The sequence below is a fragment of the Triturus cristatus genome, chromosome 1_2 (genome assembly GCF_964204655.1).
Source record: "Triturus cristatus chromosome 1_2, aTriCri1.1, whole genome shotgun sequence".
Lineage (NCBI taxonomy): Eukaryota > Metazoa > Chordata > Amphibia > Caudata > Salamandridae > Triturus > Triturus cristatus.
In genome coordinates, this window is record NC_140580.1 from 731069163 (window position 1) to 731094513 (window position 25351).

General features: G+C 52.1%; 1 protein-coding gene across 2 annotated transcripts in view; it reads left to right on the plus strand.

Annotated features, from left to right (window-relative positions):
• Positions 1 to 25351, plus strand: part of VPS13D (vacuolar protein sorting 13 homolog D) — a 2738381-nt gene that overhangs the window by 2347977 nt on the left and 365053 nt on the right. For both annotated transcript variants that reach the window (XM_085608633.1, XM_085608634.1), the window contains exon 64: positions 19223 to 19357. In XM_085608633.1, the coding sequence (XP_085464759.1) occupies positions 19223 to 19357 (135 nt within the window). The remainder of the gene's footprint in view (positions 1 to 19222; positions 19358 to 25351) is intronic.

Here is a 25351-nt window from a genome sequence, read left to right on the forward strand (position 1 = left end):
TGCTCCCTCTGGTGGCAGCACACCGTCAGTGCAAGTAGAATCAAGGGTGTACATACCCAAAGATGTGGTGAAAGAATTTTTTTAAAATGATGACATAGGGCAGTGGTTCAAAGCCTATGAAGTAGCCATGTCTTCCCACCGGGTCCCTGAGAAGGATTGGGGAGCGGGGTTATGGGGACGGTTCCTTAGTGAGGGGTGGGACACACTGCTAGACTTGCCTTCAGATGATTATAATTCTTATCCCCATATGAAGGCAGCTTTGATGGCTTGGTATGGGTTGACCCCTGAGTTGTATAGGCAAAGGTTCAGGGGGTGCACCAAGATTCCAAACAGTACGTATGTTGAGTATGTGACTTTTTTTTGCAGAGCACTGGATGGTTGGGTGAAGGGTAGTAAGGTTAATGATTTTCAAGGGCTTCTTGATTTAATGGCATGTGAGCACTTGTCCAGTAATTGTTTTCCTGAGCTACGCCAGCACCTGATTGATAGTAGGCTGACCAACCCTAGGAAGCTTGCTGAGGAGGCGGACCGCTGGGTCAGTACCAGGGTCCACAAGGGTTCAGTGGGAGACTCCGCTAAAGGTGGGCAGGGTCCGCAGCAGAAGAGTGGGGGGGACAAGAGTAAACTGAGGGAGTTCCCAAGAAGGCCCCAAAGTAATCCCCAAGGGAACCAAGGGAAAGGTTCTCAGCCTCCCCCACCCCAGAAACCGACCGGGGCCCCGACAGGTCCACCTGTTCAAAAGGGGCCCATAAAATGTTACAAGTGTGGTAACATGGGGCATTTTGCCTCTGATGTAAAGTGTCCTCTGTCTGGTAAACCAGCACCCACTGGTGCTCCGCCCCGGCACATGGCTAGTGTAGCCTTGGGGGAGGAGGTGACAGTCCAAGGTGGGTGGGGTCCCGCAGTGTTGTCCCATGTCTCATTAGGAGACTGTGAGATGGTCCCCCAAACCCAGCTGCCTGATAACACTAAGAAATACAGGCAGTGGGTGACCATCAATGGCCGTAGGGTGGAAGCTCTCAGAGATACAGGAGCCAGTGTGACAGCTGTCAAGTGTCACCTGCTGTCTCAAGAGCAGGTTGTCCCAGGAGTGTTCTATCCAGTTGTTGCCGCTGACAACACAGAGAGTCACTGCAAGGTGGCTCAGGTTCCCTTTGAGTGGGGGGGTCTCTGGTACTCTTCAGGTAGCTGTGAGGCCCGCCATGCCTGTAGACTGTCTGTTAGGGAACGACTTGGAGAGCTCACCTTGGGCTAAGGTGGAGCGGAGTGCTCACCTGGAGATGTTGGGTATGCCGGATTGGGCGTGTGTCACCACACGGTCCATGGCAGCAAGTAGAGGTGCTCAAGAGGTCCTGGAGCCTGAGAGGGAGGCCCAGGGACCGGCCTTAGAGAGAAGAGGCAGAGGGCGCGGGAAACCGGCCCCTGAAGTTCCCACGGCCCAGGAGGGAGCAGACCTCGAGGGGGATGCCCTGGAGCCTACCGGAGAACAGATAGCTGAACTGGGGGACCTGCCTGAGCTGACCCATTGGCAGCAGGAAGGAGGCCCCTCCAGGGAGGACTTTTGTAAGGCACAGAAAGAATGCCCTTCTCTCGTGGATATGCAGCAGCAGGCTGCAGACCAGGCCGCAGGTGATCAGTCTGGGTCACATTTCATTTACTGGGAGAACGACCTCCTATATACAGAGCCTAAGGTTGCTGAGCCTGGGTCAGCCCGTGCGCTGGTGGTACCCCAGGACTTCAGAGCCTTCCTACTGGGGCTGGCTCACGATGTGCCATTGGCTGGACATTTGGGGCAGGACAAGACCTTTGAAAGGCTTGTCACCCACTTCTATTTGCCTCAAATGCGCAGGAGTTCAGACACTCACTGCAGGACCTGTCAGACTTGCCAGGCAAGTGGAAAGAGTGGAAGGAAGCAGAAGGCTCCACTCCAGCCATTCCCTGTGGTCGGTACCCCATTCCAGCTAATGGGGATTGACATTGTGGGGCCACTGGACCCCAGGACAGCCATGGGCAACAGGTTTATCCTGGTCCTCGTGGACCATGCCACCCAGTACCCGGAAGCCATCCCTCTGAGGACAGTCACGGTTCCGTGGTGGGACGTGCACTGATGGGAATTTTCTCCAGAGTGGGATTCCCTCTAGAGGTGGTGTCTGACCGGGGTACCCATTTCATATCCAAGTATATGAAATCTCTTTGGCAAGAGTGTGGTGTAACCTACAAGTTCACCACACCTTACCACCCCCAAGGAAACGGGTTGGTTGAGAGATTCAACCGTACCCTCAAGGGCATGATAATGGGTCTGGAAGAACCAATGAGGCGTAAGGGGGACGTCCTCTTGCCATGCCTTCTTTTTGCGTACCGTGATGTGCCACAGAAGTCTCTAGGGTTCAGCCCCTTTGAGCTCCTGTATGGCCACCCAGTGAGAGGACCTCTAAGTCTGGTCAAGGAAGGCTGGGAGCAATCTCCCAGGAAACCTTCCCAGAATGTATATAGCTACATGCTGGCCTTCAGAAATCAGACTAGGCGATTCAGGCAACTTGCTGAGGCAAATCTGGAAGCCAGCCAGGAGGAGATGAAGCGGTGGTACGACCAGAATGCCACTCTGGTAGAGCTTCAGCCTGGACAAAAGGTGTGGGTCTTGGCCCCCGTGGAGCCTTGTGCGCTCCAAGATAAGTGGACTGGTCCCTTTGAGGTGGTGGAGCGCAAGAGTCCAGTTACCTATTTGGTGGACTTGCGGTCTCCAAGGAACCCCTTAAGGGTCCTTCATGTCAACTGCCTCAAGCCCCACTTGGAGAGGTCCCAAGTGGGCATGCTCTTGGCAACAGATGCTGGGATGGAAGAGGAGACCGAGCCTCTTCCTGACCTCCTGTCAGCCCAGGAGCAAGATGGGTCAGTGGATGGTTTCATCCTCTCTTCCGCCCTGACCCCTGAGCAACAGAATGATTGTCGCCAGCTGCTGGGACAATTTTCTGATCTATTTTCCCTGGTTCCCGGTGTCACTGATTGGTGCGTCCATGATGTGGACACTGGGGATAGTCCACCTGTGAGGCACAAGGCCTATAGGGTGACTGACAGGGTGAGGGCCTGCATCAAGGAGGAGGTCTCCAAGATGTTTGCACTCGGGGTAATTGAGTCCTCCAGCAGTCCTTGGGCCAGCCCAATGGTCTTGGTCCCAAAGGCTGCAGCGCCGGGAGCCACACCCGAACTCCGGTTCTGTGTGGACTACAGAGGACTCAATTCAGTCACCAGGACTGACGCACACCCCATCCCCAGAGCTGATGAGCTCATAGATCGGCTAGGGGCTGCCAACTACCTCAGCACGTTTGATTTAACGTCTGGGTACTGGCAGATCGCCTTGACCGAGGGGGCCAAAGGGAGGTCAGCATTTTCCACCTCAGATGGGCACTACCAGTTCCGGGTTATGCCCTTTGGGATGAAGAATGCCCCTGCCACCTTCCAGAGGTTGGTCAACCAGGTGTTGGTTGGACTGGACTCGTTCAGTGCCGCCTACCTGGACGACATCGCAGTGTTCAGCTCCACTTGGGAGGAACACCTGCGCTACCTCTGGGAAGTGTTGATGGCGCTGCGGAGGGCAGGCCTCACGATCAAGGCGAGTAAGTGCCAGATCGGGCAGGGTTCCGTGGTGTACTTGGGGCACCAGGTTGGGAGCGGCCAGGTGGCGCCCCTTCAACCCAAGATAGAAACCATCCTGAATTGGGAGTCGCCCAAAACCCAGACAGAGGTGAGAGCCTTCCTAGGCCTCACCGGGTACTACAGGAGGTTTGTCAAAAGGTATGGCAACATTGTTGCCCCCTTGACAGCGCTGACTTCTAGGAAGCAGCCCAGGAAAGTGATTTGGACTGACACCTGTCAGAAAGCTTTTGAGGCCCTGAAAGCTGCTATGTGCACGGCGCCCGTGCTCTTGGCTCCCAACTTCTCCAAAGAGTTTATCGTTCAGACAGACGCTTCAGAGCATGGTGTGGGGGCTGTTCTTTCACAGATTAATGAAGAGGGCCTAGATCAACCTGTAGCCTTCCTTGGCAGGAGGTTACTTCCACGGGAACAGAGATGGAGTGCTATTGAGCGTGAGGCATTTGCTGTGGTCTGGGCGCTGAAGAAACTAAGACCCTACCTGTTTGGGTCTCACTTCCGGGTTCAGACGGACCACAGGCCCCTCAGATGGTTGATGCATATGAGGGGTGAGAATCCAAAGCTGTTGAGGTGGTCCATTTCCCTACAGGGTATGGATTTCACGGTGGAACATCGCCCTGGTACAGATCACGCCAATGCTGACGGTCTGTCCAGATTTTTCCGCCTTAGTGATGAGGAACTCCCTGGGGTAGGGTATTTCTCCCCACTTTTCAGCTGGAGGTGACACGTGTCAGACCTGGCAGCTTGGCGTGAGTCTCCCTTCCACTTTTTGTCGCTGTGCCTCATGTGTTTTGCTGGTGTTAGCTGCTCAGAGCACTGTGCCACTGCCAACCAGTGCCACAGTGCAAGTGCTCCCTATTTAAAATGTATATGTTGGTTGGATTCCATGATTGGCTTATTTGGTTTACTGTAAGACCCCAGTAAAGTGCACCAGGAGTGCCCAGGGCTTGTAAATACAAATGCTGCTGGTGGACTTGCAGCACTGGTTGTGCCACCCACAGAAGCGGCCTAGTAAAATGTGTCTAAGGTCTGCCATTGCAGAACCTGCGTGCAGTCTGGTACTGTCATGCTGACTGCGCAAGTGCACCCACTTGCTAGTCCCTAAACCTTCCCTTAACTTCATATTAGTCACCCCTATGGTAGGGCTAAGGGCAGGGTGCATTGTAAGCATAAGGTAAGACAAGCCCTGATGTGTGTGGCATGTCCTAATAGTGAATTACAGCCATTTTCGTTTTTCACTATTGCAAGGCTACCTGTTCCCATAGGCCAGAATGAGCTGTTTACCTCCTATGATCCTAACAGGCCCAGGGAACATGGTAGAAATTCGAGTTTAGTATGCCTGAACTCAGAATAATAAAATACATATTTTAGTAAAGTTAATTTTAATATTCTGGGTTTGCAAATACCACTTTTAGAAAGTTGGCATTTGCTTGCCTAACCATTTCAGCCCGCCTCTGCTATGATGTGTATCTGCCTGTCTGGTTTTTGTGAGTGACAGGGCCGGGAAAACCCAGAGGGGCAGGGATAGGTAGCCTGGTGGTGAATAGAGAGATTGACATCCAGATGGGTGGGAGGAGTGCACCTGGACTCTGAATAGGGCTGTGCTCTGCCACCACAATGCTGGCTCCACCTCCTGTGGAGCGGCTGATGTCTCTGCCCTGCACCCTGAATAGAAAGGCAGAGTCATGTCAACAAAGTGCTCAAGAACTGGTTTGGACCTGGCAAAGGCCCCTCTACCTTAGAGGAACAAAGGAATTAGGGGTATAAGTATTGGGACCCTGCTCCCAAGAAATTAGATCCTGCTTGACAAGAAGAACCTATGCCTGAGGAGGAGGAACCGGGAAAGCTGTAAGGAGTACTGTCCCTGACCTGGGGGATTGGCCTGCAGTGGTTGCCTTGCTGCTGAAGGAGAGGAGAAAGACTACAAAGACTTTATTTCAACTTGTGCTTCAAAAGATCTCCAAGGGCTTGGACTAGAGCTTTCCTCCTGCTGAAGTCTCAGGAATAACAAACTTCACCCCCCAGCTCCCCAGAGTTCTTTGGAAGTGCCTGCTGCTGTTGTTGGGCCTTCTAAGGGACTGCGTGTCGCAAGGAGCTGGAAGCGCGACTCAAGAAGGAGAAGCGTGCCGCCGTCGGAACTGCTGTCGCCGCATCACGTAAAGGGTGTCGCCGCTGCAGCATCGCGCGGAAGCGTCTCGCATCATCCAAGAAGTGTCTCGCAACGCCGAAGAAGCGTGTCGCCATCGCAGCCATCGTAGCTGACGCATCGCACCTCATCAAGAGAAGAGTCTCGCATCGAGGAAGAAGCGTGTCGCCATCGCAGCCATCGTAGCTGTCGCATTGCACCGCATCAAGAAAAGCGCCTTGCATCCACGGAGAAGCGTGCCGCCGTCGGAGCTGCTGTCGGTGCATCGCGTAAAGGGGTGTCGCCGCTGCAACATCGCATCGAGCGAAAGCGTCTCGCAAACGTCGGAGAAGAGTGCCGCTGCTAAGGCCGCTGTCGTCGCATCGCGTAAAGGGTGACGCCGCTGCAGCTGACGCATCGAGTCGAGTCTTCTCGCAACCATCGGAGAAGCGTAACGCATCTGGAAGATCTTCACGTCTTTATTTCCTTGCACCAAAAACTTCATCGCATCAGCATCGTTGCCCTGCGTGTCGCATTTAAAAGGTACATTGATTTAATGTGTCGCATTTAAGAACTTAAGAGAACTAAGCAAAACTTCTACCATCTAAGTAACAGTATTGTGTATTTTTTGTCATTTAATGGTCTTGTGGTAACTCTATATAAAGAATCCTTATTTTTAATATAAAACCTGTGTGGTGTCCATTTGTAGTGTTGTCACTTGGTTACTGTATGTGTTCACAAATGCTTAACCTATAACGCTCTGAGATAAGCCTTGTCTGCTCGCGCCAAGCTACCTAGAGGGTGAGGAGGGGTTATTTTAGGAGTGTAACCCCTTACCCTGACTAGAGGAAAGGTTCCCTGCTTGTCACAAGTACCTACCTGTGCCAACCAGAGAACCCGGATTCTAACAGTATGGTTCTGCAGGAGTTGTTGCGCAGATTTGGCCCTGACATTGGGCCTTCTGCTTTGCTTGAGCTGCTTGTCAAGCCTTCAGCGGGGGTGTTTTTTTTCCCCATGGCTCTTTTGTTTTTTCCTCTGCTGCGGAAGTTCTTCCAAAGAGGGTTCCCATATCTTGGGTCTTAACATACACTATGTGGGGTAGTGGTAGCTATCATTTGGCTTGCGCTCTACTAGAGGGTTCTGGTCGCCTTCTGGTACCTGTTCTCCATGGCGTTTATGTAGGTTGCGTTTGCTTCCTGAGGTTGTGTGCGCGGCCACTCGTAGTGGTGGCCTGGGCATCTCCTCCTCTCCCTGCTCCTGTCCTGAGGTCTGGGATGATCCTGTGTTCTCCTTTGCCAGGCGTCGCCTACTCGGCCTTCCTGGGGCCTCGGGCTGTTTTTCTTGCTTCTGGCTTTGACTACCGGCACTGTTCTGGCTGGTAGGCTGCTTTCCATCTGGAGTAGGTTTGCCTTCTTTTCCCTAGTTTCCTTCGGTCCTCTAGGCTTCTTCTTCTTCTTTCCTGTCTTGGCATTGGGCGGAAGCTATGTTGCCTTGTGAGGGGAGTGGGGTGCTTCGGCCTCTCCGTCCTTGCCCTTGCTTCCTCTGCTGTGAGTGTACGAGCCTCTTCAGCCTTCTTTCCCTCCTACATCCCCTTAGGGTCGGTGGGGTCCTGCTTGTGGGGGTTCCCTTAGCCTGGCAGAGCCGAAGTTCTACCTGGTCCACAGATCTGGTCCCCTGTGGGGCCCTCTGTTCTGCATTGGCTGGTGGGGTCCTTTCGCAGACCCTCCTTCCCAGGGGGTATTGCTAGGGTATCTATTCTACGTGAAGGAATCTGTGGCTAGTAGTCTCTATCAGATGTACGAGTTACTTACCTTCCGTAACGATGTATCTGGTAAAGACGATTCTAGCCGCAGATTCCTTCACGGCCCGCCCTTCCTCCCCTATTCTGCGAGGACCCTTGGGTTGGTCTTCGGTACTCCCTCCCGGTGGGGGGCTGTGTTTCCTGTGAGTGCCTTCCTTGTTCTTGATGGATGGCTCCATCTGGGGGCGGTTCATTCCTCCCTTGGTTCTTTGGAGGATGGGGTTTCGGTGCGCTGGTGCCCTGCTGCTCTGGCTACTCCAGGTTTGGGGGGGATTGCTTCTATACTTGTCCTCCCTCCCCTTCCTTCCTTCCATTGCTATCCCCTGGTTTGAGAGTCCTCTGGCCATGTCTTGCCCTTGTGGGTGGTTGCCCTCTAGGTTGGGGTGGCTTGAAAGTTTGTTGTCCCTGTCTGTCTTGGGACTGGTCCCATTCCTTGCTCAGGATGGGGGGGTGGGTTGCCTACGTGGGCCATGACTTTTACGTATGCTCTTGCCTCCGAGGCACAGGGATGGGAGGTTGTCTGTGCTGGCGGGGTGGCTGTGCAGGTTCCTGCTTCTTCTTTCTTCTTTCCCTGCCCTTGGGTTCTGCGGTGCTGGCACTACTCTGGTGGTGTTGTTTTTTCACAGTTTCTTTCCTATTTTTTCTGCTCTTCGCACACTGTTCCCATGCTTCCACAGTTTTTTGTCTGGTGATTCCACGTTGTGGTGAGTAAAAGTTCTCCGAAGAAAACTGATGTGGGTGCGCCGGGGCGGGTCTTATGTGACCTCGCTGATGTCACGTACGCGGACGACGCCTGGGCGGAGTCGTGTGCTGTCGCCCTGCCCCCGGCGCGCAGGGATGCGGTGGCAAAAAGTTTCCGGATGCAGTCTCACGCCTGGGGATATCTGAAAGAAACACGTTAGTTAGATTCCTTACCTTAGAATATCCGCAGGCGTCAGGCTGGATCCGTAAAGATTTTTGGCAGCAATACCCTTGCGCGTCGCTAGGCGTCGTCTGCGGCTCTGCGTCCGTCGTCGGCGTCGTGATCGCCGGGATGACGTCGTCGGAGTACTTAGACGCTGCCCTCGAGCGCTGATGTCTGTTCTTCTTTTTTCCGCGCCAGTAAGCGCAGATCCGGGAGGAGCATACCCTTTTAGTCATTTTTTGACTAAACTTTTTGAACTTTTATGGTTCCTATTTCGAGTCGACCTCGACTCTTGGTGCCGGTATGGATGCCTGGGTTCAAACCGTGCGACGCCTGTCACCGCCTGATGTCGGTCACGGATCACCACCGCCGGTGTGTCTACTGCCATGGGTCCGACCACGATGCCGAGTCGTGCCTCGACTGCTGGGCCTTGACCTCGAAGGCTAGGCGGGAGAGGTCCCGCAAGCTGCTCGAGATCCGGCAGTCGGCTCTGCGCCGCTCAAAATCCCGGTCGAGGAGGAGGTCGAGGGACCGGTCGCGGAGCCGCAGCCATCACCGCTCGTCGGGGTCCAAGTCCTCACATTCCGGTAAGTCGAGGCACAGCAAGAAGTCGAAGAGACAACATCGCTCTTCTGACTCCCCTCGCCGGTCGTGCGACTCGACTGAGGGTTCGGATGGCACTACCCGCGCAGCTCCGTCGGAGCTGCAAGAGTCGCGTCTGGCTCCATACCATCCGGTCCCTGGGCCCGATGCAACTTCGACGGAGATCCGAGGCTTCCTCGTGGCCATGAGGAGTCTCGCTTCGCCGTCGAGGCCTGCCGGCGCGCCTTCGGGCCCCGCAGGTCCGACTGGGGGGCCTAGCGAGCCGGCGGCCCCGGCGCCGTCGTCGACTTTGGTCCCACCGCCCCAGGCCTGGATCCGGCGCCGACCCCTTCGGTGCCCACCCAGCGCAATCTTCGGACGTTTAGTCCTGGTCCGGGCCCAGCATCAGAGCAACGCCGCCCGGCGCCGTATCCGGCGCAGATGGACGACAGATTCATCTACCGCCCGGCTCCGACCTTTCCACCTGTCTACCAGGAGTTGGATGACGGGGACGACTGGGAGGGGTCTGAGGACCCTCTGGCACAGCAGTGCCAGTTATCTCAGGACTGGGCAGAAGAGCTGGGGGAGGCCAGTGGTCTTGACACCTCCCCTGACACTGGCTTCATCTCTCCTCCTTCCGTGGCTACGGAGGAGGGTGCTACCTATTCTGTGGTGCTGCGCAGGGATACCGGAACTCTTCAGCTATAGCTCCCTGCAGTGGCCGTGAGGACTAACCTCCTCACTGAAGTGCTTCAACCGCCGGTAAGCTCCTCGGAGCCTCTGCTGCAGTTCAATGAAGCACTGATGGACCTTCTGATGGGCACCTGGTCCAAACCCTCCACAGTCCCTCCTGTGGACCCGAACGTAGCCCGGCGCCACCGCCCCGCACCGGGCGACCCCAGCTGCACCCCACGCCTGAGAGTCTGGTTATCCAGGCCTCTACCTCCCAGACCGCCTTACCGTCCGCTCCCCCGGATCGGGAATCCAAAAGGTTGGAACAGTTTGGAAAGAAACTGTTCTCCTCCCTTAGTTTGGGGTTGCGGTCTATCAACACCGCGTGCCTTTTGGACCGTTACACCCACTCTTTGTGGGATTCGGTGGCGGACGTGCTGCCCCAGTGTCCGGAGGAGGCACAGACACGGCCCGCCCAGGCTCTTGCCGAGGGGCGGGATGCGGCACGTTACTCGATACGATGTGGGCTTGACACAACGGACTCGCTAGGTAGGGCAATTGCGACCACGGTGGCGATTCGACACCACGCCTGGCTGAGGTGCATGAATTTCTCTGGGGATGTCCAGAGCACCCTCATGGACATGCCCTTCGATGGCCGTCGCCTCTTTGGAGACAAGGCGGATATTGCGCTGGAGCGCTTTAAGGACTCCAGGGCTACGGCCAAGTCCTTGGGCCTCTCGGCCCCACGCCCCCAAACTTCCGCTTTTCGCTCAATTCGTGGCCAAGGAAGGGGCGCCCTCTCACGTCCGTCTAGCCACAGGCTGCAGAACCAGCCTCAACGCGGTCGCGGACATGGATTCCGCCGAGGCGGAGCGGGGGGGACAGAGAGCCGGTCAGCCCACATCTACCCCAGCAGCATCTGCCTCAAAGCCTTCCTAGTCCGAGCTTTCAGGCCCATTCCACGCCAGTGGGAGACAGAGTTCGCCATTACCTGCTCCACTGGCGTACCATCACATCGGACAGGTGGGTGCTGCAAATCATCCGAAGGGGCTACTCCCTCCCCTTCGAGGCGACCGCTCCAGCCATGCCACCGCAGTACCACCGCATGTCGGGGGATCACTTGCAACTTCTGCAGGAGGACCACAGATCTGGTCCCCTGTGGGGCCCTCTGTTCTGCATTGGCTGGTGGGGTCCTTTCGCAGACCCTCCTTCCCAGGGGGTATTGCTAGGGTATCTATTCTACGTGAAGGAATCTGTGGCTAGTAGTCTCTATCAGATGTACGAGTTACTTACCTTCCGTAACGATGTATCTGGTAAAGACGATTCTAGCCGCAGATTCCTTCACGGCCCGCCCTTCCTCCCCTATTCTGCGAGGACCCTTGGGTTGGTCTTCGGTACTCCCTCCCGGTGGGGGGCTGTGTTTCCTGTGAGTGCCTTCCTTGTTCTTGATGGATGGCTCCATCTGGGGGCGGTTCATTCCTCCCTTGGTTCTTTGGAGGATGGGGTTTCGGTGCGCTGGTGCCCTGCTGCTCTGGCTACTCCAGGTTTGGGGGGGATTGCTTCTATACTTGTCCTCCCTCCCCTTCCTTCCTTCCATTGCTATCCCCTGGTTTGAGAGTCCTCTGGCCATGTCTTGCCCTTGTGGGTGGTTGCCCTCTAGGTTGGGGTGGCTTGAAAGTTTGTTGTCCCTGTCTGTCTTGGGACTGGTCCCATTCCTTGCTCAGGATGGGGGGGTGGGTTGCCTACGTGGGCCATGACTTTTACGTATGCTCTTGCCTCCGAGGCACAGGGATGGGAGGTTGTCTGTGCTGGCGGGGTGGCTGTGCAGGTTCCTGCTTCTTCTTTCTTCTTTCCCTGCCCTTGGGTTCTGCGGTGCTGGCACTACTCTGGTGGTGTTGTTTTTTCACAGTTTCTTTCCTATTTTTTCTGCTCTTCGCACACTGTTCCCATGCTTCCACAGTTTTTTGTCTGGTGATTCCACGTTGTGGTGAGTAAAAGTTCTCCGAAGAAAACTGATGTGGGTGCGCCGGGGCGGGTCTTATGTGACCTCGCTGATGTCACGTACGCGGACGACGCCTGGGCGGAGTCGTGTGCTGTCGCCCTGCCCCCGGCGCGCAGGGATGCGGTGGCAAAAAGTTTCCGGATGCAGTCTCACGCCTGGGGATATCTGAAAGAAACACGTTAGTTAGATTCCTTACCTTAGAATATCCGCAGGCGTCAGGCTGGATCCGTAAAGATTTTTGGCAGCAATACCCTTGCGCGTCGCTAGGCGTCGTCTGCGGCTCTGCGTCCGTCGTCGGCGTCGTGATCGCCGGGATGACGTCGTCGGAGTACTTAGACGCTGCCCTCGAGCGCTGATGTCTGTTCTTCTTTTTTCCGCGCCAGTAAGCGCAGATCCGGGAGGAGCATACCCTTTTAGTCATTTTTTGACTAAACTTTTTGAACTTTTATGGTTCCTATTTCGAGTCGACCTCGACTCTTGGTGCCGGTATGGATGCCTGGGTTCAAACCGTGCGACGCCTGTCACCGCCTGATGTCGGTCACGGATCACCACCGCCGGTGTGTCTACTGCCATGGGTCCGACCACGATGCCGAGTCGTGCCTCGACTGCTGGGCCTTGACCTCGAAGGCTAGGCGGGAGAGGTCCCGCAAGCTGCTCGAGATCCGGCAGTCGGCTCTGCGCCGCTCAAAATCCCGGTCGAGGAGGAGGTCGAGGGACCGGTCGCGGAGCCGCAGCCATCACCGCTCGTCGGGGTCCAAGTCCTCACATTCCGGTAAGTCGAGGCACAGCAAGAAGTCGAAGAGACAACATCGCTCTTCTGACTCCCCTCGCCGGTCGTGCGACTCGACTGAGGGTTCGGATGGCACTACCCGCGCAGCTCCGTCGGAGCTGCAAGAGTCGCGTCTGGCTCCATACCATCCGGTCCCTGGGCCCGATGCAACTTCGACGGAGATCCGAGGCTTCCTCGTGGCCATGAGGAGTCTCGCTTCGCCGTCGAGGCCTGCCGGCGCGCCTTCGGGCCCCGCAGGTCCGACTGGGGGGCCTAGCGAGCCGGCGGCCCCGGCGCCGTCGTCGACTTTGGTCCCACCGCCCCAGGCCTGGATCCGGCGCCGACCCCTTCGGTGCCCACCCAGCGCAATCTTCGGACGTTTAGTCCTGGTCCGGGCCCAGCATCAGAGCAACGCCGCCCGGCGCCGTATCCGGCGCAGATGGACGACAGATTCATCTACCGCCCGGCTCCGACCTTTCCACCTGTCTACCAGGAGTTGGATGACGGGGACGACTGGGAGGGGTCTGAGGACCCTCTGGCACAGCAGTGCCAGTTATCTCAGGACTGGGCAGAAGAGCTGGGGGAGGCCAGTGGTCTTGACACCTCCCCTGACACTGGCTTCATCTCTCCTCCTTCCGTGGCTACGGAGGAGGGTGCTACCTATTCTGTGGTGCTGCGCAGGGCTACCGGAACTCTTCAGCTATAGCTCCCTGCAGTGGCCGTGAGGACTAACCTCCTCACTGAAGTGCTTCAACCGCCGGTAAGCTCCTCGGAGCCTCTGCTGCAGTTCAATGAAGCACTGATGGACCTTCTGATGGGCACCTGGTCCAAACCCTCCACAGTCCCTCCTGTGGACCCGAACGTAGCCCGGCGCCACCGCCCCGCACCGGGCGACCCCAGCTGCACCCCACGCCTGAGAGTCTGGTTATCCAGGCCTCTACCTCCCAGACCGCCTTACCGTCCGCTCCCCCGGATCGGGAATCCAAAAGGTTGGAACAGTTTGGAAAGAAACTGTTCTCCTCCCTTAGTTTGGGGTTGCGGTCTATCAACACCGCGTGCCTTTTGGACCGTTACACCCACTCTTTGTGGGATTCGGTGGCGGACGTGCTGCCCCAGTGTCCGGAGGAGGCACAGACACGGCCCGCCCAGGCTCTTGCCGAGGGGCGGGATGCGGCACGTTACTCGATACGATGTGGGCTTGACACAACGGACTCGCTAGGTAGGGCAATTGCGACCACGGTGGCGATTCGACACCACGCCTGGCTGAGGTGCATGAATTTCTCTGGGGATGTCCAGAGCACCCTCATGGACATGCCCTTCGATGGCCGTCTCCTCTTTGGAGACAAGGCGGATATTGCGCTGGAGCGCTTTAAGGACTCCAGGGCTACGGCCAAGTCCTTGGGCCTCTCGGCCCCACGCCCCCAAACTTCCGCTTTTCGCTCAATTCGTGGCCAAGGAAGGGGCGCCCTCTCACGTCCGTCTAGCCACAGGCTGCAGAACCAGCCTCAACGCGGTCGCGGACATGGATTCCGCCGAGGCGGAGCGGGGGGACAGAGAGCCGGTCAGCCCACATCTACCCCAGCAGCATCTGCCTCAAAGCCTTCCTAGTCCGAGCTTTCAGGCCCATTCCACGCCAGTGGGAGACAGAGTTCGCCATTACCTGCTCCACTGGCGTACCATCACATCGGACAGGTGGGTGCTGCAAATCATCCGAAGGGGCTACTCCCTCCCCTTCGAGGCGACCGCTCCAGCCATGCCACCGCAGTACCACCGCATGTCGGGGGATCACTTGCAACTTCTGCAGGAGGAAGTTACGGCCCTCTTGGCCAAGGGGGCCATCGAGCGCGTTCCTGGCCCAGAGGTAGGTCGGGGTTGTTATTCCCACTACTTTCTGGTTCCCAAGAAGGGCAAAGGGGGCCTACGCCCTATCTTGGACCTCAACAGCATCAACGTCTTCCTCCAGAAGGAGAAGTTCAAGATGCTCACCTTAGCTCAGGTTCTGGCTGCCCTAGAACCTGGAGACTGGATGGTAGCGTTGGACTTGCAGGACGCTTATTTCCACATCCCCTTCCTGCCGGCCCACCAGCGTTACCTGCGGTTCACGGTAGGCCACGAGCACTTTCAGTTTACCGTGCTCCCCTTCGGCCTCACCAGTGCCCCTCGGGTGTTCACGAAAGTGATGGCAGTGGTCGCAGCTCATCTGAGCAGATTAGGGGTTCCAGTCTTCCCCTATCTCGAAGACTGGTTGTTGAAGGCTGGCTCGCCCCAGGCAGTCGTCTCCCACCTCCAGACTACGGCCGACCTCCAGCATTTGCTGGGGTTCTCCTTCAACGTGCCGAAGTCGCATCTGACTCCCTCCCAGAAGCTCCTTTTCATCGGAGCGGTTCTGGACTCAGCGCAGTTCCGGGTCTATCCTCCGGAACAGCGGGTTCGGGATATTCAAGCTCTGATTCCGATCTTTCAGCCTTTATCCCGGGTTTCGGTTAGGTTGGTGCTGCGGCTACTGGGTCTGATGGCCTCCTGCATTCTGCTGGTACATCACGCCAGGTGGCGGATGCGGGCTCTGCAGTGGGACCTGAAGTTTCAGTGGGCCCAGCATCGGGGCAACCTGTCCGACCATGTCTTGCAAAACAGTTGCAGTGGTGGCTCACGGACCGTGATTGGGTCAGTGGCAGATCCCTCTCCCTACCCCAACCGGAGCACGTAGTGGTGACGGATGCGTCCCTCCTGGGATGGGGGGCCACATGGGAGAGGCAGAGATCAGAGGCCTCTGGTCTCCGGCAGAGTCCCGGCTCTATATCAACCTATTGGAGCTGCAGGCGATCCGACTTGCACTGAAGGGATTCCTTCCCTCTGTTCGGGGAAGTGTAGTGCAGGTGTTAACGGACGACACCACCGCCATGTGGTATTGCAACAAACAGGGTGGGGTGGGGTAGTGGACCCTTTGTCAGGAGGCTCTGCGCCTCTGGACATGGCTGGAACATCAGGGCATCACCCTGGTGGTTCAACACCTGGTGGACTCTCTGAACGCCAGGGCGGACAAACTCAGCCACCGGTGCATGATGGATCACGAATGGTGTCTGAACTCGGACGTGGCGCAAGGACTCTTTCGGCAGTGGGGGAGCCTTGGTTAGATCTATTCGCCACCGAAGACAACGCGCAATGTCATCAGTTCTGCGCATTGGAATTTCCAAGGCGGCACTCGCTCTGAGACTCTTTTCGTTGCGAGTGGAGTTGCGGTCTGTTGTAAGCCTTTCTGCCTATACCACTTCTGCCCAGAGTGCTGAAGAAGATCAGGCACGACAGGGCCCAAGTCATCCTTGTGGCTCCGGATTGGGCACGAAGATACTGGTATCCCGAGCTACTCAGTCTGTCCATCGATCCCCCGATTCGACTGCCTCTTCAGGAGGACCTTCTGTCGCAGCAGCAGGGGACGGTCCTCCACCCGAACCTGTCCAGCCTCCACCTCCATGCGTGGAGATTGAGCGGCGACAGTTGATGCCATTTGACTTGCCTCCTCAAGTCTGTGATTTCATTCTGGCAGCCAGGCGTTCCTCCACTAAAACGGTATACGCCTGCAGGTGGAACAAATTTGTGGCATGGTGCACAGCAAAGGTTGTGGATCCCCTTTCCGCCCCTCTTTCTGAGGTTCTCCTCTTTCTTCTTTCCCTGGCCCAGCAGGTCTCTGCTCTGGGCACCCTCAAGGGATATCTTTCAGCTATTTCTGCTTTCTTACGGCTTCCTGATCAGCCTTCTCTTTTCAAATCCCCTGTTGTTGCTCGATTCTTTAAAGGCATTACTCATGTTTCCTCCTGTCCTTTCGGGTTGCCTCAGTGGGATTTGAACCTGGTGTTAACCTATCTGATGTGCTCTCCCTTGGAGCCACTTTATAATTGTTCTCTTCGTCTTCTGACTATTAAGACTGATTTCCTGGTTGCCATCACCTCTGCTAGATGGGTGAGTGAGCTCCAGGCTCTATTTTCTAAGCCTCCTTTCCTTTCTGTCCATCCGGACAAGGTTGTTCTCAGGACTCGTCCTTCCTTTCTCTATAAGGTGGTAACTGCTTTTCACATCGGTCAGTATGTTACACTGCCCATCTTCTTTCCGCCTCCGCATTCCTCGGAAGAGGAAGAGAGGCACCACCGTCTGGACCCAAAACGAGCGCTGTCCTTCTATCTGGACCGCACAAAACAGTTCCGGGTGGACGACCAACTCTTTGTTGGCTACATGGGCGCTAAGAAGGGGCGGGCAGTGCACAAGCGAACCATCTCTCGGTGGGTCGTTTTGTGCATTAAGGCCTGTTATTCTTGGCTAAGAAGGATCCTCCTGTGGGGCTGAGAGCCCATTCCACCCGGGCCACGGCGGCTACTACTGCCCTGGGACGGGGAGTCCCTCTGCAGGACATTTGTCATTTGCTGCACACGTTTGCCAAGCATTACTGCCTGGACAGCCAAGTCCGCAGAGACGGCTTCTTTGGCCGTTCCGTTCTCCAGGACTTCCTGGTGTGATCTTGGTTCGCAGACCCACCACCGGAGTTGGTATTGCTGGGGTATCTATTCTAAGGTAATGAATCTAACTATCGTGTTTCTTTCAGATGAACAAGTTACTTACCTTCGGTAGCAATATATCTGTAAGAAACATTAATTAGTTAGATTCCTTACCACCCCACCCATCCTCCCCACTCTGCAAACTGATATCTAGGGTTAAGGTCATCCCTTTCAGGGCCCTAGATTCATGGCCCCCGGGTTCGGTCTTTTGCATGGCTCTGCATTCCTGGTGCGGAAAGCTATGTACAAGAACTGACGTCAGCGCGCGAGGGCGGCGTCTGAGTACTCCGACGACGTCATCCCGGCGATCACGATGCCGACGACGGACGCGGAGCTGCAGATGACGCCTAGCGACGTGCAAGGGTATTGCTGACGAAAAATCTTTCTGGATCCAGCCTGGGGATATTCTAAGGTAAGGAATCTAACTAACTAATGTTTCTTACAGATATATTGTTACCGAAGGTAAGTAACTTGTTCAATTCTACCTGAAATAATCTGCGGCTAGAATCGTCTCTACCAGATACATCGTTACGGAAGGTAAGTAACTCGTACTTCGGTCTCTCCCTGGAGACCGCTGTATTTTGTGCTTACTTACCTGTTACAACTGAATTATTCTTGTGTATTTGTGATTATATCTCTGGGTAGGAGATATACCAATATGTTAGTGTGTGTTGTGTAATAAAAATAATTATTTTTATATATACACTGTCTGGTTCTCTTTCATTTAGCCTATACTACATGATTAGATCTGGTAAAACAAGCTGCTTAGCACTCCTTCAAAATAAGCCTGGAGACTGCTCTCCCCAGCTATCACTTAGAGAGCTTTCTATGGTTGTCTAAGACTACTGAAATCACCATAAGGGTTGTCTGGGTTAGTGCAAGGTGCTCCACTTAAATAAGTGTACACCATATACTAAGCCATCCTCCTACACCTGAAGACAGGACCTGAGGGCCACACTTCATCTGCTAACCTTGCACAATTTTTGTTACGAAAGAATAGTGATTTATGATCTTAATCCAGCCTCAATTTCTAAAACAAGGGCTTCAGAATGAAGTAAGCTCAATTATTAAATGATTCTCGTCTTTTGGACAATGCCTGCAATTTAACAATAGAATATTGTCAGAGCTCCAATTCTCTCTTTATAGGAAGATGTTTGAAGCTGTGTGAAATTCAGTCCGAAAAGGAAGTGTCAATAATTATTTGCTTTCTGTTCCTACAGCAGTGACTGGCCTTGCTTTGTGATCAGTGTTTCACTTTAATCCACAGTGGTAGATTCAATTTGGTGGACATTACAAGTGCATTTATCGTATGCCTCTTGTTTAGGTGCCACAGGACCTGAGTTCATTTGTTATTTATGTCACCTGAGACTGATTATAAACAGCACATAGTAGAAATATAATTTTAGATTCTAAGGATACAAAACAAGTTTACGATGTGCAACAGTCTGTGGAGCTAGGAGTTGTACTGCCTTATTGAGGCAGTTAAGGCTGTTGGTGGGAGGGTTACCCACCAACATTTGCCCCTTGTCTCCAAATGTGAGAGTAATAGTCATAAGCTCTGCCCACAGGTTTGTAATTAGAGTACCTTGAAATGACAGCAGAAAAATGACAATTCACAGAGTTTGTTGACTGCTGCAGGCATGCTGGTAAGGTTAGGAATTGCATAAAATCATGTGATGTGCTGAATGGTCAGTAAACATTCACTAGGAAGGTACACCTAAGTACTGCTCCATTATACTCCATAGCATATATTATGGGGGTCTATTATGAGTATGACTGCGCATGTAGTCCTAATTCAAGGGTGTTCATATATTTCAGTTGTTGGTTCAATGGGAGAAGCTTAATATGCAAACTAAATTATTATAAAATAAGAGAGGGCACTGAATTATCTAACGACTCATCTGTAGGAAGTACCTTGATTGTAACATTCATCTTTCATCTGTTGCTTCCTTCTAACGTCTTTTTTCTACATATGCGTGTCCTTCTTGCATTCAATGACATTTCATGTATAGTGAGAGAAGGAGGAGAAAAACTAAAGTGACATAGACACTTACCTTTTTCTGTTGATTTAAAGGTTGTTCTTATTAATGGTGTTTTCTTCATCTTTCCCTTAGAGCGAGCTAGATTGAGGGAAAAAATGTAATTACAAATATTGTTTTTAATTTTTAGGCTTTGAAAAGTACACTCGGATTTCCGCTAATCAAGTTTGAAGATGCTGTCATTGATTTAGATCCATTCACTCGGGTTCATCCATATGAGACAAAAGAGTTTATTATCAATGATGTTCTAAAGCATTTTCAAGAGGTAAGTGCTAAGTACAACAGATTATGAATTTTCATACTTAAAGCCTTGATTAAACAAGACTTATGCTGCAGATAACATTTACACCTTTGAAATGATCAAAACAAATGGTTTCTCTACTAAATATTGTGTGGGGAAATGATAACTATAATAGTAAAACATGTAGCTAAATTTGTATTTTTTTACTGACCCTCTTTATTTGTCATATTGACTATGTGGAGTACCCACTTGCGTTTCTCACGAGTAAGGTGCTCTGTCCCATTTTATATATGATAGGAATTTCTGAAGAGACATGCGTGTTAAGAGACCATCCCTTAGACAAGTTCAGTCATCACTTCTTTTTTGAGCTGTGGCTTACTGATGAGAACTCAGCTGCTCAGAATTCCCTGCATGAATAACAAGGCATGTGCCTAGTGCCTACAGCTTATTGTATGAAAGCTGGAGACTTGAATTTAAGTGCTTGATTCTCCTTTTGGGGATCTCCTTTGATATTCACAAATATCAGGACTTCTCTGCATGTTTGTTGAATCCTGGAATACATTTCAATAAATAATATTTTAAACTCAGAGGAGGAGCCATGCATACGTAAAAAGATCACATCTTTCACTGGGCTCCCACTCCCCTTCTGTTTGAGCCCCCACAGAGCAGGCATGATGCACATCAGAGTGACATGTGTGCAGAGGAGTGTGAAGCAACCTACTTAACTGGGGACAATTGTATGTACGGTGGAGGTGTTGTAGCAAAATTCCTTAATACCGTTTTTCGCCAAGGGGCACATATTGCAATGTGTGCATTTGTAAAATCCTTTGGGTTATTAAGGAACTTTGCTACAACACCTCCACCGTACATACAATTGAGGACTTTATGAATTGTGATTCCAAATATACAATCTATTGTGTACAATGTTCATGTAATCTAATTTACATTGGTAGCACTATTCGTGCCCTCAAAGAGAGAATCCAGGAACAAATTGGGGCCATTTGCAAAAATGACCATAGTTACCCATTAGCAGTACATTTCAATACTTCTCATCCAGGAAGTTCCCTTCTAAATGTCAAATTTCATGGGATAACTCAGGCATACAATCACCCCAGAGGGGGAGATCGGATATCTGCCCTCAGAAAATTAGAGGCGCAATGGATTATTCGCCTGCGGGCCGTAGAACAGGGTATCAATTTTGATAGGGAGTTACAAGTTGTCAGGACCAGCAGAGCAGGCGCAACAGTGATCCCCAAGCTAAAAGGAGTAAGACTGGAATCTAAGATGGCCGCCGCTGTTGGAACGTTTGGGCAGCAAGTTAGCGCTCTAGCGTTCCAGGACAATCAATAGGATCCAGGTGTCAGCCCGGTGGAGAGGCGCACTTCACCGGAGTCGTGAGGAGAGAGAGTCGTAGTTTTGTGCCGTTCGTCTGAGAGGAGAATTCGACGTCAAGTCTGAGAGGAGAATTCGACGTCAAGTTTGAGAGGAGAATAAGTTTCCAGAGTACTAAGTAAGACTGTTCCGTAACTCCCCTCGGAGTTAACTAGTGAGAGTTACTTACCTGCAAGAGAGAACTTAGCGGAGAAAGACGAGCTCATGTTATCTTGTTATACTAGAATAATCTGTCATAGTATCAGTACCTGTTTCTGAAGAAAAGTTTGTGAGGAGAATTTTCAGTGACAACGAGAAATGTAATTCTTATATACCTCAGTAAAAAGTCCAGTCAGCAGTCTGAGAAGGAACCCGACTTTCAACCCACTGGGAATTGCCTTGAACTGAGATCACCTCAGGGTAGTGAAATAATAGAGCAGTGCGCAAAATCAATGTAGTGGGGCAGAACCCTACAGAGTAGCGATAAAAGACTCCCAAGAAGCTTCTTGGGAATCCTTCCAGTTGAGCAACTTCACGAGGAGGAATAAGAAACGAAAAGACATGGTAGCAGTACACATTAAGTAGAAGAAGATGAAGTACTCCCCAACAGAATCCAGTTAGAGGCGCCGTCAGTGGTTTTTAGGGTAAGCGAGTCAGTAGTAGCAAGAAATAAAAGCCAGGTTGAGGGAGAGAGTAGGATAACTAAGAAAGATCATTTGTATTGCAGAAAAGCTACACCACAAGGCGACACACCACCACACAACAGAAGAGGAGCATCGGTCACTAACGTTAGGGTGGGTACAACCTGGAAAGGTCACTTAGGGCGTAGTAGAGAAGAGATTAGAGTAGGGCACCAATTAATCATTACCTTTTTTCCTCACAGTACGTCCGCTTCTACCACAGCAGTGGAAGATAGGAAGAGCGAAAACACTCAAGAAAGAAAAAGACGTAGTGGCTGTCTCTTCTCTGTCCAATTCCCCTTTCCCCCCACCGGTTCACTTGGGCTTACTTGTGTCGATCGACGAGTGGCCCAGAGAGCTGGGAAGGGGCGTTGGGAACTTTCTGCTCCCGAGCGAAACAGAAGAGCACTGAGTTTGACAGAGTGAAGTGCCCACGTTTTTTATTCGCTCTTGAGCAGAATGGCTGAAAGTTTGGACTTGAAAAAATTAGGAGAGGTTTTAGAAGGAATTCAAAGAGAGTTAATTTCCGTTAGGGAGGAGAATAGGGAATTGCGAAAGGAAACCACAGATTTAAACTTAAAAATGAGTGGCATAGTCTCGGACCCGAGTTTTAGGTACCCAGTTAATTCAGAAGGAACTACCAGTGAGTCTTCAGGCACTCAGCCTAAAGTAACGACACAAGTAATCCATTCCTTGTCACCTGTAATTCCCTTAGCCCCCCCAGAGCGTTTTAGTGGAGATCCCCAGAAGGCACAGGTATTTTTGACCCAATGCACGTTACATTTTATGTGTCGTCCGGCATTATTTCCTGATGCGCAGTCTAGAGTGGCCTTCATATTGTCGTACTTAAGTGGAGATGCGGCGTCATGGTCAATGCCTCTGGTCACCTGCAACGCTCCATTGTTATACGATCTGGATGAATTCAAGAAAGAATTCCTTCGCATTTTTGACAGAAGAAGAGTATCCCAGGCCACAGACAATGAACTATTGGAAATTAGACAGGGAAGCAGAGACCTAGTAGCTTACTTGGCTCAATTTAATAAGTTGGTGGTAGAAACGGAATGGCCAGACAACAAGAGAGCTGCTGTGTTTTATCGAGGTCTAAAGGACGAGTTGAAGGACGCATTAGCACAAGTACCCAATCGACCCACGGAGATATCAGCATTGATCGATCTAGTTTTAGAAATTGACTTCCGCCAAGGAGAGAGAAGAGGAGAAAGGAGGCGAGATTATCGTCCAAGTGTGCCTCGGTTTGATCGGGTGAGAACAGAAGGCAGTAAGGAAGGTGACGTTGCCCGTGGGGGAGAGCCCATGCAGATTGGAACAATCCGAGGTCCACTTACCAAGGAGGAGAAGGAAAGAAGGAGGCTGAACAAGCAATGTTTATATTGTGGAGGATCTGGGCATTTTGTTCGGGATTGCCAGAAGAAGCCCAAGCAGAAGCCGGCGGGAAACGCCTCGCACCACCAGTAGGCGAAGTTGGACTGGTGGATGCAGATGAAGAAACAGCTCCAAATGCGCATACCCTGGCGAATACCTTGCAGTCAGCAGCTCCGCACTTAATCTTAATGATGACGCTACGTTACCGAGAACAAACGTTACGGCGAGTCGCAGTGATGTTAGACTCGGGAGCAACCGGCAACTTCTGTGACCTGAAGTTCGCGGGAAAGATTGGATTGAGGGCCATCAAGAAGGAAAGAAGCGAGGCTGTTCGAGCAGTAGATGGCACGAATCTTTCATCTGGACCCATAGTGAGTCATACTGAAGTCGTGGAGTTGGAATCTGAAGAAGGTCATCGAGAAGATATCCAATTCAATTTGATTGATGCTCCGCAGTTCCAACTAATCCTGGGGTTACCTTGGCTGACCGAACACAACCCTACAGTAGATTGGGGAGCTCGAACGGTGTCCTTGAACTCTGAGTATTGTAAGGAGCACTGTTATTTGGGAGGTCCCGGACATCCAGAAAAGACCCAGGCCCTTCTTTTAAGTGAAGGAAATTCCACCATCTGTGTGATCAACACTGTAGAACTACCAGAGGAATATGAAGAGTACCAAGATGTATTTAGTGAAATGGAGGCGGAAAGACTCCCTCCGCATCGAAGCTTCGATTGCAAGATAGAATTGGAGCCCGGATCCAATCTTCCATGCAGCAGAATCTATGCTCTAACTGAGAAGGAGGATGAGCACTTGAAGGAGTATCTGCATAAATATCTGGAGAACGGTTTCATAAGACCGTCACAGTCTCCCGTGTCGTCGCCACTTTTTTTTATTCCAAAAAAAAGTGGGGAATTAAGAACCTGCATTGACGACAGGGCAATAAACAGAATAACGGTGAAGAATCGGTATCCCTTGCCCTTAATTTCTGTATTACTGGATCAGGTGAAGGAAGCAAAAATCTATACAAAATTAGACTTGAGAGGGGCCTACCACCTGGTCCGAATACGGGAAGGGGATGAGTGGAAGACGGCCTTTCGGACAAAACATGGCCTATTTGAATATCAAGTAATGCCGTATGGCCTATGTAATGCCCCAGCAGCTTTTCAGCATTTCATCAATGATGTTTTGAAGGAGTTTATCGATCGGCATGCATTGGTGTATATAGATGACATCCTCATTTATTCGAACAATGTGGAAGAGCATGAAGAACATGTCAAGAAGGTATTGCGGAAACTGCGAGAGCACCGTCTTTATGTCAAGCTGGAAAAATGCGCCTTTGGGGTATCATCCGTGGAATTCTTGGGTTTTGTGCTCGCCCCCAGTGGGGTGACTATGGACGAGAGTAAAATCAAGGCAGTGCTGGAGTGGGAATCTCCGAAGTCCGTGAAGGAAATCCAAAGCTTTATCGGATTTGCAAATTTTTACAGGAGGTTTATTCAAAATTTCTCTCAGAAGTTAATTCCAATGACAAGGCTGCTAAGGAAAGGCGTCAAATTTGAATGGTCAGAGGAGGCAGAAGAGTCATTCAAACAGTTAAAAAGAGATTTTACTTCTGCCCCAATTCTATTGCATCCAGATCCATCAGAGCCATTTTTTGTAGAGACAGATGCCTCCAATTGGGCCTTGGGAGGAGTGCTATCACAGAGACACAAAACAACTGGTCAACTGCACCCAGTGGCCTATCGTTCGAGGAAGTTGACGGCGCCAGAAGTTAATTATACCATCACGGAGAAGGAGTTGTTGGCCATCAAGGATGCCTTCAAGGACTGGAGACACTACTTAATGGGGGCCAGACACGTGGTGACCGTCTACACGGATCATCGAAATCTGAAATTCTTGAAGTCTGCGAGAACTTTGACACCAAGACAATTGAGATGGTCATTATATTTTGCGGATTATGACTTCATAATTACTTACCGTCCAGGGGCTCAGAATGGTAAGGCGGATGCCCTATCTAGGAGGGGAACTGAAGAAGTCATGGAGGAGGTTAAGGATCAGACCATCATCCCTTCCCAGAGAATAATTGGAGCAGTTTTGCGAGAATCACAGGACGAGAAGAAGCAATTCTCTATGACCAAAGAGGAACTGGAAGAATGGGTGAGAGAAGATTCTGGTCGAGAGGTTCGGGAAGGCTTACCATATCATCATGGAGTCCTTTACTTGCCGACAACCGAAATGCAGCAACAGGCCTTGAAGGAAAGTCACGATGATCTGTTGGCAGGCCATAAAGGAATAACTAAGACTGAAGATCTTGTGAGGTGACGTTTTTGGTGGCCCAGTTTGGCAAAGGATGTGCGACAATATGTGGCCACTTGTGACATTTGCGCTAGAGGAAAGCCGGAAATACAAGCTCCGCAAGGGTTACTGCAACCTTTGCCCACACCACCACACCCATGGCACACGATAACCTTGGATTTAATAGTAGATTTACCATCCAGTAAAGGTTATGATACTATTTTGGTGTGTGTAGACGCATTTACTAAGATGGCACATTTTGTACCATTGAAGGGAGTACCCACGGCAGTAAT